Below are 14,086 nucleotides of genomic sequence, written 5' to 3' on the forward strand. Positions count from 1 at the left end.
CACAAGGTCTATGCTCAATTTACCCCGTCCCTATGCTCAACTTACCCCGGCCCTATGCTCAATTTACCCCGTCCCTATGCTCAATTTACCCCGTCCCTATGCTCAACATACCCCGTCCCTATGCTCAACTTACCCCGTCCCTATGCTCAATTTACCCCGGCCCTATGCTCAACTTACCCTGTCTCTATGCTCAACTTACCCCGTCCCTATGCTCAACTTACCCCGTCCCTATGCTCAATTTACCCCGGCCCTATGCTCAACTTACCCTGTCTCTATGCTCAACTTACCCCGTCCCTATGCCCAATTTACCCTGTCTCTATGCTCAACTTACCCCGTCCCTATGCTCAACTTACCCCGTCCCTATGCTCAACTTACCCCGTCCCTATGCTCAACTTACCCCGGCCCTATGCTCAACTTACCCCGGCCCTATGCTCAATTTACCCCGGCCCTATGCTCAATTTACCCCGTCCCTATGCTCAATTTACCCCGTCCCTATGCTCAACTTACCCCGGCCCTATGCTCAATTTACCCCGTCCCTATGCTCAACTTACCCCGTCCCTATGCTCAATTTACCCCGGCCCTATGCTCAATTTACCCCGGCCCCATGCTCAATTTACCCCGGCCCTATGCTCAACTTACCCCGTCCCTATGCTCAACTTACCCCATCCCTATGCTCAATTTACCCCGTCCCTATGCTCAACTTACCCCGGCCCTATGCTCAATTTACCCCGTCCCTATGCTCAATTTACCCCGTCCCTATGCTCAACTTACCCCGGCCCTATGCTCAATTTACCCCGTCCCTATGCTCAACTTACCCCGTCCCTATGCTCAATTTACCCCGGCCCTATGCTCAATTTACCCCGGCCCTATGCTCAACTTACCCCGTCTCTATGCTCAACTTACCCCGTCCCTATGCTCAATTTACCCCGGCCCTATGCTCAACTTACCCTGTCTCTATGCTCAACTTACCCCGTCCCTATGCTCAATTTACTTTATATCCAGGGTAAGTTGTGCCAAGAGACCACTTGTTGGACAAGCTGTTTTCAAAACTGTATGTTTTCATGAATTCTGATTATTTCCAGGGAAACACAACATTCTGAAATATATGTAGATATTTGTATCTTTCTAGAAAGAATACCATTGTAACGATTCTCGTTGGTGGAAGAAGGTGAGGATCAAGATGCAGCGTGGTATGTGTTCATCATTATTTTTAATAAACTGAACACTAAATACAACAAGGAACAAACGAAACAACTCCGTCAGGTGCAAAACACACTAAACAGAAAATCACTACCCACAAAACCCATGTGGGCAAGAGCTACCTAAGTATGGTTCTCAATCAGAGACAACAACAGACAGCTAGCTGTCCCTAATTGAGAACCATACCCGGCCAAAAACAAAGAAATACAAAAACATAGAAAAAAGAACATAGAACGCCCACCCTAGTCACAACCTGGCCTAACCAAAATAGAGAATAAAAAGCCTCTATGGCCAGGGTGTGACAGGCGCACAATTGGCCCAGCGTCGTCCAGCTATGGCCGGTGTAGGCCGTCATTGTAAATGAGAATTTGTTCCTATTGGCTACCTAGTTAAATTTAAAAAATGGCTCAACCTACCCCCCTCTCCCCTATCAATGCAACCGCTATGGGTCAAAGGTCAGGCAATTCCCCAGGAACCACTTGCCACCACGGTGTCACCCGCCGGGCTGCTAATGCCCCTCTGGAACAAGGGCAAACAGAATCCCCCCTAAACCACCTCTCCCCTTTGACCTCCCATCCATACATTGACCCCCTCATCTCCTTTTTTTTTGTTAACCTTTCCTGCTATTGATCTTCCCAGATTCCACTATCCTGGAGGGTCGGTGTGAAAATTCCCTTTGAGATATGAGTATTCAGAGTCATTACCTGCCGCCGGCTCCCGGCCCGGAGTGTGTGTGTGAAAACTCCCCACAGAGAGGGGACTCTTAAATAGGTCATTAAAGTCACCCGTTAGCCCCCAGTTTAGTCGGGGTGTGTGTGTGTGTGTGTGTGTGTGTGTGTGTGTGTGTGTGTGTGTGTGTGTGTGTGTGTGTGTGTGTGTGTGTGTGTGTGTGTGTGTGTGTGTGTGTCATACTATTTGGGGGTCCTCATTCCTAGAGGACTGCTTGGTTCAGCAGCGTTTTTCCTTGCATTGAGAGAGTTTGGTATGACTCCCACTGGACAACATACACAGATGCATGATATTGGCTCTGACGTCTAAGGGCACAGCAGGTAAGCAAGACTGACACCCATACATCTAATAGATAGAACTTCAGATACTATCTGCTCTATTACTCTAGATCTATGTTGGATATTTAGAGGACACCTACCTCTAGACAGAAAAGATTAGGACCATGAAAATCATTTTTGAAAACTCACTCGTCCTAGTGGGAAGATCTATGAAGTTAATTTCAGATAGTATTTGATATATTTGAAATAGGAATAGACTCAATTAGAAACTGTCGTTGTTATACATGATACTGTCTCTTAGGTTGTTGGACTAAGGTTCTTGTCTTTTAGATAGAAGACCATGGAAAAACTCACTCTGCTACTCTGGCTCCTGATAGTTCCTCTTCAATCATTTGTACTTCAGCCCAGTAAGTGCTTATGAACTTTCATCATCCACAGGATCTACACACTGATTTTACATTCCCAAACTTGAAAAACGAATTCAACAATTTCTCATTTCTAATAGCTTGATTTTCTGATTCTCCTAATTGTCTGATCAGTTTGGAAAATGCATCATATGTATGTGTGCAGCAAAGGAACCTAAGTAGACTTGAATTCAGATGTTTCCACACTGCATAGGAATAATGTTTTTTTCGAACGAACCAAGTCTGTTAACATATCCCAGACTTATTCAGGCAACCTAGTCACAGGTTTGAATAGAACCGGAGCCATTTGCCAAATTTTGGTAATTAATTTAAAGTACTGTAAGAAGTGGTTTTATTTTATTATAATTCTATTCTTATATGAAAATAACAACTGCAAACTTCGTAAGATCTCTGTCAATATGGCCCACATTGTCTGTCATTTTGTAGCGATGCCTAATCTTGAGTGTCAATACTAAGATACTGCTGGGTGTGTCTAGGAGTGGAAATGATCCTCATAGAAGACTTGGTCAGAGAAACAGATCCCTGGTCAGACTGGAGACCTGAGAGACTGAGGGAGACCAACACAGCAGACGGAGAGGAGGGTGAAGAACTCACTGCAACCCACCCTGAAGAGAAGAGGGAGGAAGAGGGGAGGAGTGAGGATGGACTAACTCCAGAGACTGTATCTGAGAAGTGGAGAATAGAGGAGGAGAAGGGGGCAGCAGAGCAGGAGGGCCATGAGGAAGAGCGAGGGATGGAGGAAGAGAGAACGCTGGTTGGAGTGCTTGATTACAGAGAGAAGAAGAGATTTGAAAATTGGGAGATAGAAGCTGATGAGGAACATGAAGAGGAGGAGGAGAGAAGAGATAATGGAGAGGGGAGACATGAAGAAGGGATTAGATCAGATGATGAGGAGAGAGGTGGTAAGGAACAGAGAGCATATGGAGGAGAGGAGAAACTAGAGGAAAACCTGAGAGTTGAGGAAGTTAAAGAACCCAGTGTAGATCAAAGCGAGGGAAACTACTTAGTCGTTACACACATGGACCTCCCCTCTCCAACCAGCACTTCCTCCTCTCCTGTAGAAAAAGTAATGGACACTCAACCTGTCAATCAAGCTATCAACGAACCCATGTCCCCTCCCCCTGCAGCTATGCCTGTTCCACTTTATGATGTCACTCCTCCACCTGCCACTCAACATGGCCCTCCACCAGTTACACCCTCTACCCCCTCTCAAGTTCCAGAGTCTGCCACTCATGCTCTCACTCAACCTGCCAGTCATATCCAAGACCCGGCTCCAGAGGCAGAGGAGGCCATCTCATTGGTGGACAGTGAGCTCATTATGGTTCAGAGTGTGACTGACAGCTCCCAGACAAATCTCAGGGAGGGGGAGAGTTTTGTTTCGCAGTCGATGGAGGTCAAAGTTGGCCCAATTATCAAGGTTTCAGTCAACGACAATCAGACTGAGAGGAACAGCATTGTTTTTCTCAAAGAGACAGAAAATACAGTCAAGCAGCTAAAGTCTACAGACAAACCAAAACAAGCAAAACCCACAGCCAAGGAACTGCAACCTACAGCCAAACCAAAAGAGATGACAAAACCAACAGCCAAACCCAAAGTGACGGTACAGACAAGCTCCACACCCAAAACACAACAGACAAACCATACACCCAAAACACTACAGACAAAACGTACACCCAAAACACAACAGACAAAACCTACAGCCAAACCAGCAGTGCCAAAACACACAATGAATCTGACACAGACCACCAAGAGTATCAAGACAAAGACAGGGAAACATCAAAAGAAAGACAAAATAAATGAGAGGAAAGGTAAACCTCTGAAAAAGGACAACAAAACCAAAGAGACAAAACAGGAAAAGAAGGAAGGCACAAATCCTGCATACTTCCCCTACTTCAAAGACAGCTACTGTCCCCCGGAGTGTGCCTGCTATGGACGGTGAGATGTTCTCGGACTAAATCATTTTATCATTATGCTATTTCCATATTGTCACAGTCTTATTTAATCACCCAAACCATGTTGTACAGTAATGTTTGTGACGTGCATTACTCCAATGTTTTCTATTGTCCCCTTTCCCAGAGTGGTCCAGTGTTCCGACAAGGGGCTGGAGAAGGTTCCGTACGGCATCCCTTATAACTCCCGCTACGTCCTCCTGATGAACAACCGCATCGACAGCATTCAGCTGGACCTGCTCAATGAGTACCTGTCCATGGAGTTCCTGGTGCTCAGCAACAACCGGCTGACAGACGGCTCCATCGAGGGGGCCTTCGAGGGCATCCCGGCCCTGAGGCGGCTCTACCTGGACCGGAACCTACTGGAGAGTGTGCCCACAGACCTGCCCGCCTCCCTGGAAGAGCTGCGTCTGGATAACAACCAGCTTAACGTGATGTCGGAGGGAGCCTGGGCCAACTGCCCCAGCCTGCTGGTCCTCAGCCTGAGCAACAACAGCCTGGGGAATGGGAATGATACTCTCCCCGCCAGTGTGCTCTCACCTCTGGGCAGCCTGCGCACGCTGAGCCTGGACCACAACCGGCTGGCCTCTGTGCCTCTTGGCTTACCTCTATCTATCAGGGAGTTGTACCTCCGTGGCAACCTTATCCAGCAGTTTCCAGGGGAGGCCTTCGTGGGTACCTCGGAGCTGGTGATTCTGGATCTGAGTGCTAACCGGCTAACCAACCATGGCCTTCTCAGGGAGTCCCTCATCAACGCCACCCACCTGGAGAGCCTCAACTTAGAGGGCAACCAGCTCAAGAAGGTACCCCGCCACCTCCCCTCTTCCCTCAAAACCCTGAACCTGGAGGGCAACCTCATCTCCTCCCTGGGCAAAGCCTCCTTCCTCCACCTCCCCCACCTGGAGCACCTGGGCCTGGCCAGGAACAAGATAGCCAGGGTGGCCTCGGGGGCCTTCAGGGCGCTGCCTGTCCTGCACCAGCTGGACCTGTGTCACAATGCCCTGAGCCAGGTGCCCAGGCAGCTGCCCCGGGGGCTACACTCAGTGGCACTCACACACAACAAGATCCACTCAGTGCCCCGCGACGCCTTCTGCTGGGGGGGTTCAGACCCCGGCCTCAGCAGCCTGGTGCTGGTGCAGCTGGAGCACAACCTCATAGACCTGGGCCACATGGACGCAAAAGCCTTCCACTGCCTCAGAGGCTTCCAGATGGTACACTTCTACTGAGCTGCAGTCTATAGAATCCTGCAGGACAGTCAAACTGCAAATATAGATTATAGACAATCCAACAACTGAAACCAATTGCAGGGGTTTTTCTGCTCAACCTGAAAGTCCGTTGGGCTCTAAAATGGCGGTAAAATGTTCTGCAATACACAGAGAAACAAACATCATGTCGGGAGCTGATTTTGATTCAACATTACAAGGTAACAATGCAAGATGGCCAGTTGAGTGAACTTGGATCTCAATGTGGATAGCTATACTGTACTGTATGTCGTCGCTTGGGTAAAGCTGTGATTGATGGAAGCCGTGATATGTGTTCAGAGAAAATACTTACTGGAACCGCTCCCATGAAGTCTGTGTTGAAAGACTATGGCCTACTTAAAGGTCAATGATGCCACATACAGTTGAAGTCGGAAGTTTTCATACACCTTAGACAAATTCATTTAAACTCAGTTTTTCACAATTCATGACATTTAATCCTAGTAGAAATTCCCTGTCGTTGGTCAGTTAGGATCACCACTGTTTTAAGAATGTGAAATGTCAGAATAATAGTAGAGAGAATTAATTATTTCAGCTTTTATTTCTTACATCACATTCCCAGTGGGTCAGAAGTTTACATACACTCAATTGGTATTTTGTAGCATTGCCTTTAAATTGTTTAACTTGGGTTAAACGTTTCGGGTAGCCTTCCACAAGCTTCCCACAATAAGTTGGGTGAATTTTGGGCCATTCCTCCTGACAGAGCTGGTGTAACTGAGTCAGGTTTGTAGGCCTCCTTGCTTCCACATGCCTTTTCAGTTCTGCCCACACATTTTCTATGGGATTGAGGTCAGGGGTTTGTGGCCACTCCAATACCTTGACTTTGTTGTCCTTAAGCCATTTTGCCACAACTTTGGAAGTATGCTTGGTGTCATTGTCAATTTGGAAGACCCATTTGCGACCAAGCTTTAACTTCCTGACCGATGTCTTGAGATGTTGCTTCAATATATCAACATAATTTTCCTTCTCATGATGCCATCTATTTTGTGAAGTGCACCAGTCCCTCCTGCAGCAAAGCACGGTTGGGATGGTGTTCTTCGGCTTGCAAGTCTCCCCCTTTTTCCTCTAAACATAACGATGGTCATTGCGGCCAAACAGGTCTATTTTTGTTTCATCAGACCAAAGGACATTTCTCCAAAAAGTACAACCTTTGTCCCCATGTGCAGTTGCAAACCGTAGTCTGGCTTTTTTATGGCAGTTTTGGAGCAGTGGCTTCTTCCTTGCTGAGCGGCCTTTCAGGTTATGTTGATATAGGACTCATTTTACTGTGGATATAGATACTTTTGTACCTGTTTTCCTCAAGCATCTTCACAAGGTCCTTTGCTGTTGTTCTGGGATTGATTTGCACTTTTTGCACCAAAGTACGTTCATCTCTAGGAGACAGAACGCGTCTCCTTCCTGAGCAGTATGATGGCTGCTCCTTCCTGAGCAGTATGATGGCTGGTTTTTATACTTGCGTGCTATTGTTTGTACAGATGAATATGGTACCTTCAGGCATTTGGAAATTGCTCCCAAGGATGAACCAGACTTGTGGAGGTCTACAATTTTTTTTCTGAGGTCTTGGCTGATTTATTTAGATTTTTCCCATGATGTCAAGTAAAGAGGCACTGAGTTTGAAGGTAGGCCTTGAAATACATCCCTAGGTACACCTCCAGTTGACTCAAATGATGTCAACTAGCCTATCAGAAGCTTCTAAAACCATGACGTAAATTTCTGGAATTTTCCAAGCTGTTTTAAAGGCACAGTCAACTTATTGTATATTAACTTCTGACCCACTGGAATTGTGATACAGTGAAATAATCTGTCTGTAAACAATTGTTGTAAAAGTTACTTGTGTCATGCACAAAGTAGATGTCCTAACCAACTTGCCAAAACTATAGTTTGTTAACAAGAAATGTGTGGAATGGTTGAAAATTAGTTTTAATGACTCCAACCTAAGTGTATGTAAACTTCTATCTCCAACTGTATGTGACTGTCAGCTGTATCCTAGCAATCTTATCATTGGAATACTTGTTAGCTAAATGTGTTTCTATTCAATGTTGTCATGTGATTTAAATTAAAGTGCCATTAGTGGTCTGGAAGAGTCTCTCTTCTGGAAGAGTGTGAATTGGCGAGTAAATGTCAAAGCCTTATTAACAAAAGCTACTCCATTTCAACTCACGTTGGCCTAATATGGGCAAGAAACAATAGCACAGTCTAGTAAAAATGTCTGCCTGCTGCAAAATTATTCTCCAATAGCCCTTAATTAATTTCCAAAACCACCTCCAGATACTTTTCATAAGAGGGCTGGGGTAGTATTTGATTGCCTATCGTTATTTAAGCTGAAATGTGTTTATCTGAACACAAGTTTATTTTATGGGTAAGAGCTTGGCCGTGCTGTACACCAAATCCTTGGCTTGGCTGCTGGTTATTATTGGATAGAAACATGATTTTAAACTTTGGCAGCCATTTTTTAAGGGCACCACTTGTTTTTTTCATGCCTCATAATGGCCTTTCCAGTCCAAATGTTTCCATTCTAAAGCGTTCTCTCCGCTTCCTGTAAACAAGTTAATAAGATAATTTTTTATATAATATATGTATACAGCCATGTCTGGTGATTAACTGCACCAAAATTATCAAACTTCCTGGAAGAATAACATTCAAATCAGAGTTTCTTGATTAGATAATGTTTTACCCTGTAGCAATGATGGATAACTGCTGTACATTGCAAATGTATCCATGATTGGATGTTGATACAGTGCATTCGGGAAAGTATTCAGACCCCTTGACTTTTTCCACATTTTCTTACATTAAAGCCTTATTCTAACATTGATTCAATTAATTATTTTTCTAAACAATCTACACACAATACCCCCATAATAACAGAGTGAAAACAGGTTTTTAGAAATCTTTGCAAATGTATTACAAATTTTAAAAAGAATTCAGACCCTTTGCTATGAGACTCGAAATTGAGCTCCTGTTTACATTGATCATCCTTAAGATGTTTCTACAACTTGGAGTCCACCTGTGGTAAATTCAATTGATTGGACATAATTTGGAAATTCACAGTCCACAGGTCCACAGTTGACAGTGCATGTCAGAGCAAAAACCAAGCCATGACCTCTGAGACAGGGTTGTGTCGAGGCACAGATCAGGGGAATGTGTTTGTATATGTTTGGCCACTAGATGGCAGTAATATATAGAGGGAAAGAGAATGAAGTAACAGAGAAAACCCTAACTGTATGCAATGAACACAAGTATGATGAACAGAACATTCAGAGGCAGATTTGGCCCTGCTTCAGTAGCCAAAAATACAATTTCTGCTATTAAAATTCAAGGAAGTTTATTTTTGTCTGAAAAAAAGTAACTTAAGCTCACACCTGCTCTGTAATGCATGGTCTCTCTCATACTGAGTCAGCTACCATTTGACATTTTAGTCATCTCTCTTATCCAGAGAGACTTACAGTATTAAGTCCATACATTTTCATAGTGGTCCCCCTCGGGAATCAAACCCACAACCGTTGCGTTGCAAGTGCCATGCTCTACAAACCGAGCTACACGGGACGTTAAAGAGTTTCACAGAGTAGTGACAGCTTGTGATCCTCCTTGTCAATACAGTGAGAGTATTTACTATTTACACCAGGAGAAATAATGGAGGGTAAAAGAATGGCTGAACAGCAGAGAGAAAGATGATACACAGAATCTAATCTAGAGAGGGGAGTGAGGTGATTGGTGCTCTCTCTCTCTCTTTCTCTTAATTTCTCTCTCTCCCTCTCTCTCTTTCTCTTTTTCATAACATTGCTCAGCTACGTGGCAGTGCACCCATAAGACCTGTGAAAGAGGAGGAGGAGGGGGGTGAGCGAGGGAAGGAGAGTGAAAGGCAGACGGAGCGCAGGATAGTTCCAGACTTCATTTTCTCCTACCGTGCACGGAGGAGAGCCGCTTTTGGCAGGCCTGGGGTTCACCAGCACCTCCCTACGGTCCAGCAGGACCTCCGCTCTCACAGCACTGTCTACCTGATGCTACTGCCCCCTTCCCTATTCCCTCTTTTTGTCTCTCTCTCTCTCTTGGTCTCTCTTTTTCTCCCTTTCTCTTCCTCTCTCTCTCTCTCTCTCTATCTCTCCCTATTTGTATCCTCCCATTTCCCTCTCCCTTCTTTCCCCAATCCATCTCTGTCTTTCCCTCTCTCTCCCTCCCTCTTAGATCATATATCTTAGATGACACGTGTTAGGCTTGCAGGTGTGTTTGTGTGTGTGTGAGCACGTATTTACACTTGTATGTTTTTATCTATCTCGGTTATTAACAGCATGGCACACCTGAGGCATGTGAGTTGGTCTCAAGCTAGAGTTTGACCCATAATGTTAGCAGCCTCTAGCTTCCCTCATGACTTGTTGTGACATGAGCACAACGGTAAAAGGCTGTTTTCTGAAGGGCTGCTTATTTGTGTACCTCTCAGTTGTTCTCTATTGGACTCTGACTGACAGCCGTATCACCACGTGAGATTAGTAGTGAAAGGTGCAAGCTGGCATCTCAAAATAACTATCTCTCTGTCTGTCTGCCTGCCCTATCTTTCTGTCTGGCTGGCTGCCCTCTCTCTCTCTCTCTCTTCTCTCTCTATCTCTCTCTCTCTCTGTCTGTCTGCCCTGTCTGTCTGTCTGTCTGTCTGGCTGGCTGCCCTATCTGTCTGTCTGTCTTTCTGTATTTCCTATTGTTGGTCAAATCTCTTCTGATCTATCCATCTGGTCGGTCATCCGTTTGTGTGTCAGTCTATTTCTGACTGTCTGTCTCTCCATCTGTCCGCCTGTCTGTATGTTCTACCATATGTCTGTATGTCTGTATGTTCTCCTTCTGTCTGGGTCTTTTTGTCGGTCAGTCCGACTGTCCTTCCGTCCATATAGGCTATTTGTCTCTTCTTCCATATGTCTATCTGTCCGTCTGTTCGATCATACACTTTAGCCTCACCTTTGCCTGTCTGTCAGACATTTTCTTTCTGTTAGACACAACAAAGAGAGCTGTGGTGGGTCTTTGTGTTTGTTGTCCCGGCCTAAACCGTAACACCATCAATCTCTGACTGCACCTGAGCTGGAAGGAGCCAGAGAGGCTTTGGAGCATGTTTGGGACGTTATATTCTTTAGTGTCTTTGGTGGTTTTGATTTAATCTTGGATTGAATATGTATTTGGTTGATTAAGATACATTTCCTTGGTTAAGAGAGGTTCAAAGATGTTTGAAAAATATATACAGGTATAATTCATCTCTGTTTTACCCACCCTTTCCTGCACTAAGGCTCAGTATGGATGAACGTTGACAGAATGGTAACGTTGCAATAAGACATTTAGGGAAAGAAAAGGGAATACAAATCCATGACAAAGATCAATGCAGCTGGAGTGAGAACTGAAACATATGATTGTATAAATCACTCAATACGGCTGATCCTAGACCATGTGATTCATCATTACAGTGCAGTACAACAAGGCCAAGACTATTTCACAAACCACTGGACATGATGTAGTAGTGTGACGAATCAGGCAATGCTCTGTTTTCTGAAACTCTATCCATAAATTCATAGCCTAGCGTAGATGTATTTGGTGCAGACTGCAACTCTATTGACATGCAACAACATAGTTATTCAGCCACTCTAGCAGTAAAATGTACATTCAACCTCTATTCCACGTTGGGTCAATGTAATCTCATTGAAATTAAGTGGAAACAACGTTGATTCAACCAGTGTGTGCCCAGTGCGTTGCTAGTAAATATATAGACCATCTATGGGGGCTGTTGAAATAAAGTTTAACATATATAGAAGAAAGTGACTAGGATGTCAGTACAGAGACTCATTGTCTCTCATTGACAGACAGACAGACAGACAGGGAGGGAGGGAGGGAGGGAGGGAGGGAGGGAGGGAGAGACGCCATACTTCCTACGTCAATGTGATGCTTGGAGGCTCGATGTGTTAGGAGGAATGAGTATTCATCCTTATAAGGCTTTGAATAAGGTATTATATTTATGAAATATCTCTTTAATGACCAATAAACAACATCTTGAAATGACAACATTAACACGTGTCATAGCTATGTGTTCACTGAACACTGATACACAATGGCTTAAAGCAGATGTGTTTCAAACGTGGAGGGCCGAGTGTCCGCAGGTTTTTGGTTTTTCCTTTCAAATGAAGACCCAGACAACCATGCGAGGGGAGGTCTTTACTAATTAGTGACATTAATTAATGAGTTTGGAATGAGTGAGTTTGACACATGGCTTAAAGTATTAAGAATTAAAAGGGATGTTAGTTTGAAGCTCACGTTGATGGTTTTGATTGACACTGGGTGTGTTTAATGTCCCGCCTCTCTCATAGACAGTAATTGGATAAATGGAAGTGGTGGTCAAAGCGGTACTCCTCCCTCCTAAACACACACACACACACACACACACACACACACACACACACACACACACACACAAAAAACACACACACACACACATATAAACACACAGACAGACAGACAGACAGACAGACAGACAGACAGACAGACAGACAGACACATTTTGGTATACAGTACCAGTCAAAAGTTTGGACACATCTACTCATTCAAGGGTTTTTCTTTATTTGTACAATTTAGATAATGTAGTAACCAAAAAAGTGTAAAACAAATCAAAATATATTTGAGATTTGAGATTCTTCAAAGTACCCACCCTTTGCCTTGATGAAAGCTTTGCACACTCTTGGCATTCTCTCAACCAGCTTTATGAGGTAGTCACCTGGAATGCCTTTCCAACAGTCTTGAAGGAGTTCCCACATATGGTGAGCACTTGTTGGCTGATTTTCCATCACTCTGCAGCCCAACTCATCCCAAACCACCTCAATTGGGTTGAGGTCGGGTGATTGTGGAGGCCAGGTCATCTGATGCAACACTCCATCACTATCATTCTTGGTCAAATAGCCCTTACACAGGCTGGAGGTGTGTTGGGTCATTGTCCAGTTGAAAAACAAATGATAATCCCACTAAGCCCAAACCAGATGGGATGGCGTATCGCTGCAGAATGCTGTGGTAGCCATGCTGGTTAAGTGAGCCTTGAATTCACCAGCAAAGCACCCCCACACCATCACACCTCCTCCTTCATGCTTCACGGTGGGAACCACACATGCAGAGATCATCCATTCACCTATTCTGCATCTCACAGACACAACAGTTGGGACCAAAAATCACAAATTTGGACTCATCAGACCAAAGGACAGATTTCCACTGGTCTAATGTCCATTGCTTGTGTTTCTTGGCCCAAGCAAGTCTCTTCTTATTATTGCTGTCCTTCAGTAGTGGTTTCTTTGCAGCAATTTGACCATGAAAGCCTGATTCACGCACGTCTCCTCTGAACAGTTGATGTTGAGATGTGTCTGTTACTTGAACTCTGTGAAGCATTTATTTGGGCTGCAATCTGAGGTGCAGTTAATTGCCGATTTCTGAGGCTGGTAACTCTAATGAACTTATCCTCTGCGGCAAAGGAAACTCTGGGTCTTCCTTCCTGTGGTGGTCCTCATGAGAGTCCGTTACATCATAGCGCTTGATGGTTTTTGCAACTGTTCTTGAAGAAACTTCTGGAAGTTGGAAATTCCAGAAGTTTCTGACTTACCTTCATGTCTTAAAGTAATGATGGACTGTCATTTGTCTTTTCTTATTTGAGCTGTTCTTGCCATAATATGGTATTTTACCAAATAGGGCTACATTCTGTATACCAACCCTGCCTTGTCACAACACAACTGATTGGCTCAAACGCATTAAGAAGGAAAGAAATTCCACAAATTAATGTTTAATAAGGAACACCTGTTAATTGAAATGCATCCAGGTGTCTACTTCATTAAGCTGGTTGAGAGAATGCCAAGAGTGTGCAAAGCTGTCATCAAGGGAAAGGGTGGGTACCTTGAAGAATCTCAAATAAGAAATATATTTTGATTGTGTTTAACACTTTTTTTGGTTTCTACATGATTCCATATATGTTATTTCATTTTTTTGATGTCTTCACTTATTCTACAATGTAGAAAATAGTAAACATTGTAACGAAAAACCCTTGATGAGTAGTTGTGTCCAAACTTTTAACTGGTACTGTTTATCTGCAGTAACAGACACTGCTATTGCATGAGCGAGAGGGAGATGGCGCTTGAGTCAGCAGAGAGAAAGTAAAGAAGGAGGGGAGAGAGAGAGAGAGAGAGAGAGAGAGAGAGAGAGAGGAGGGGATAAAGTGTGTGAGAGAGAGGAGGGGAGAGAGAGAGACC

General features: G+C 44.4%; 1 protein-coding gene across 1 annotated transcript; it reads left to right on the forward strand.

Annotated features, from left to right (window-relative positions):
* The first annotated feature begins 2,516 nt into the window (after nucleotides 1–2,516).
* Nucleotides 2,517–5,807, forward strand: LOC139379575 (extracellular matrix protein 2). Its single transcript, XM_071122390.1, has 3 exons — nucleotides 2,517–2,614; nucleotides 3,109–4,567; nucleotides 4,709–5,807. Exons 1-3 carry the CDS (start codon nucleotides 2,548–2,550, stop codon nucleotides 5,805–5,807), a joined length of 2,625 nt encoding a protein of 874 aa, XP_070978491.1. The 5' UTR covers nucleotides 2,517–2,547.
* Nucleotides 5,808–14,086: the final 8,279 nt, after the last annotated feature.

This window comes from Oncorhynchus clarkii, chromosome 21, assembly GCF_045791955.1.
Source record: "Oncorhynchus clarkii lewisi isolate Uvic-CL-2024 chromosome 21, UVic_Ocla_1.0, whole genome shotgun sequence".
NCBI lineage: Eukaryota > Metazoa > Chordata > Actinopteri > Salmoniformes > Salmonidae > Oncorhynchus > Oncorhynchus clarkii.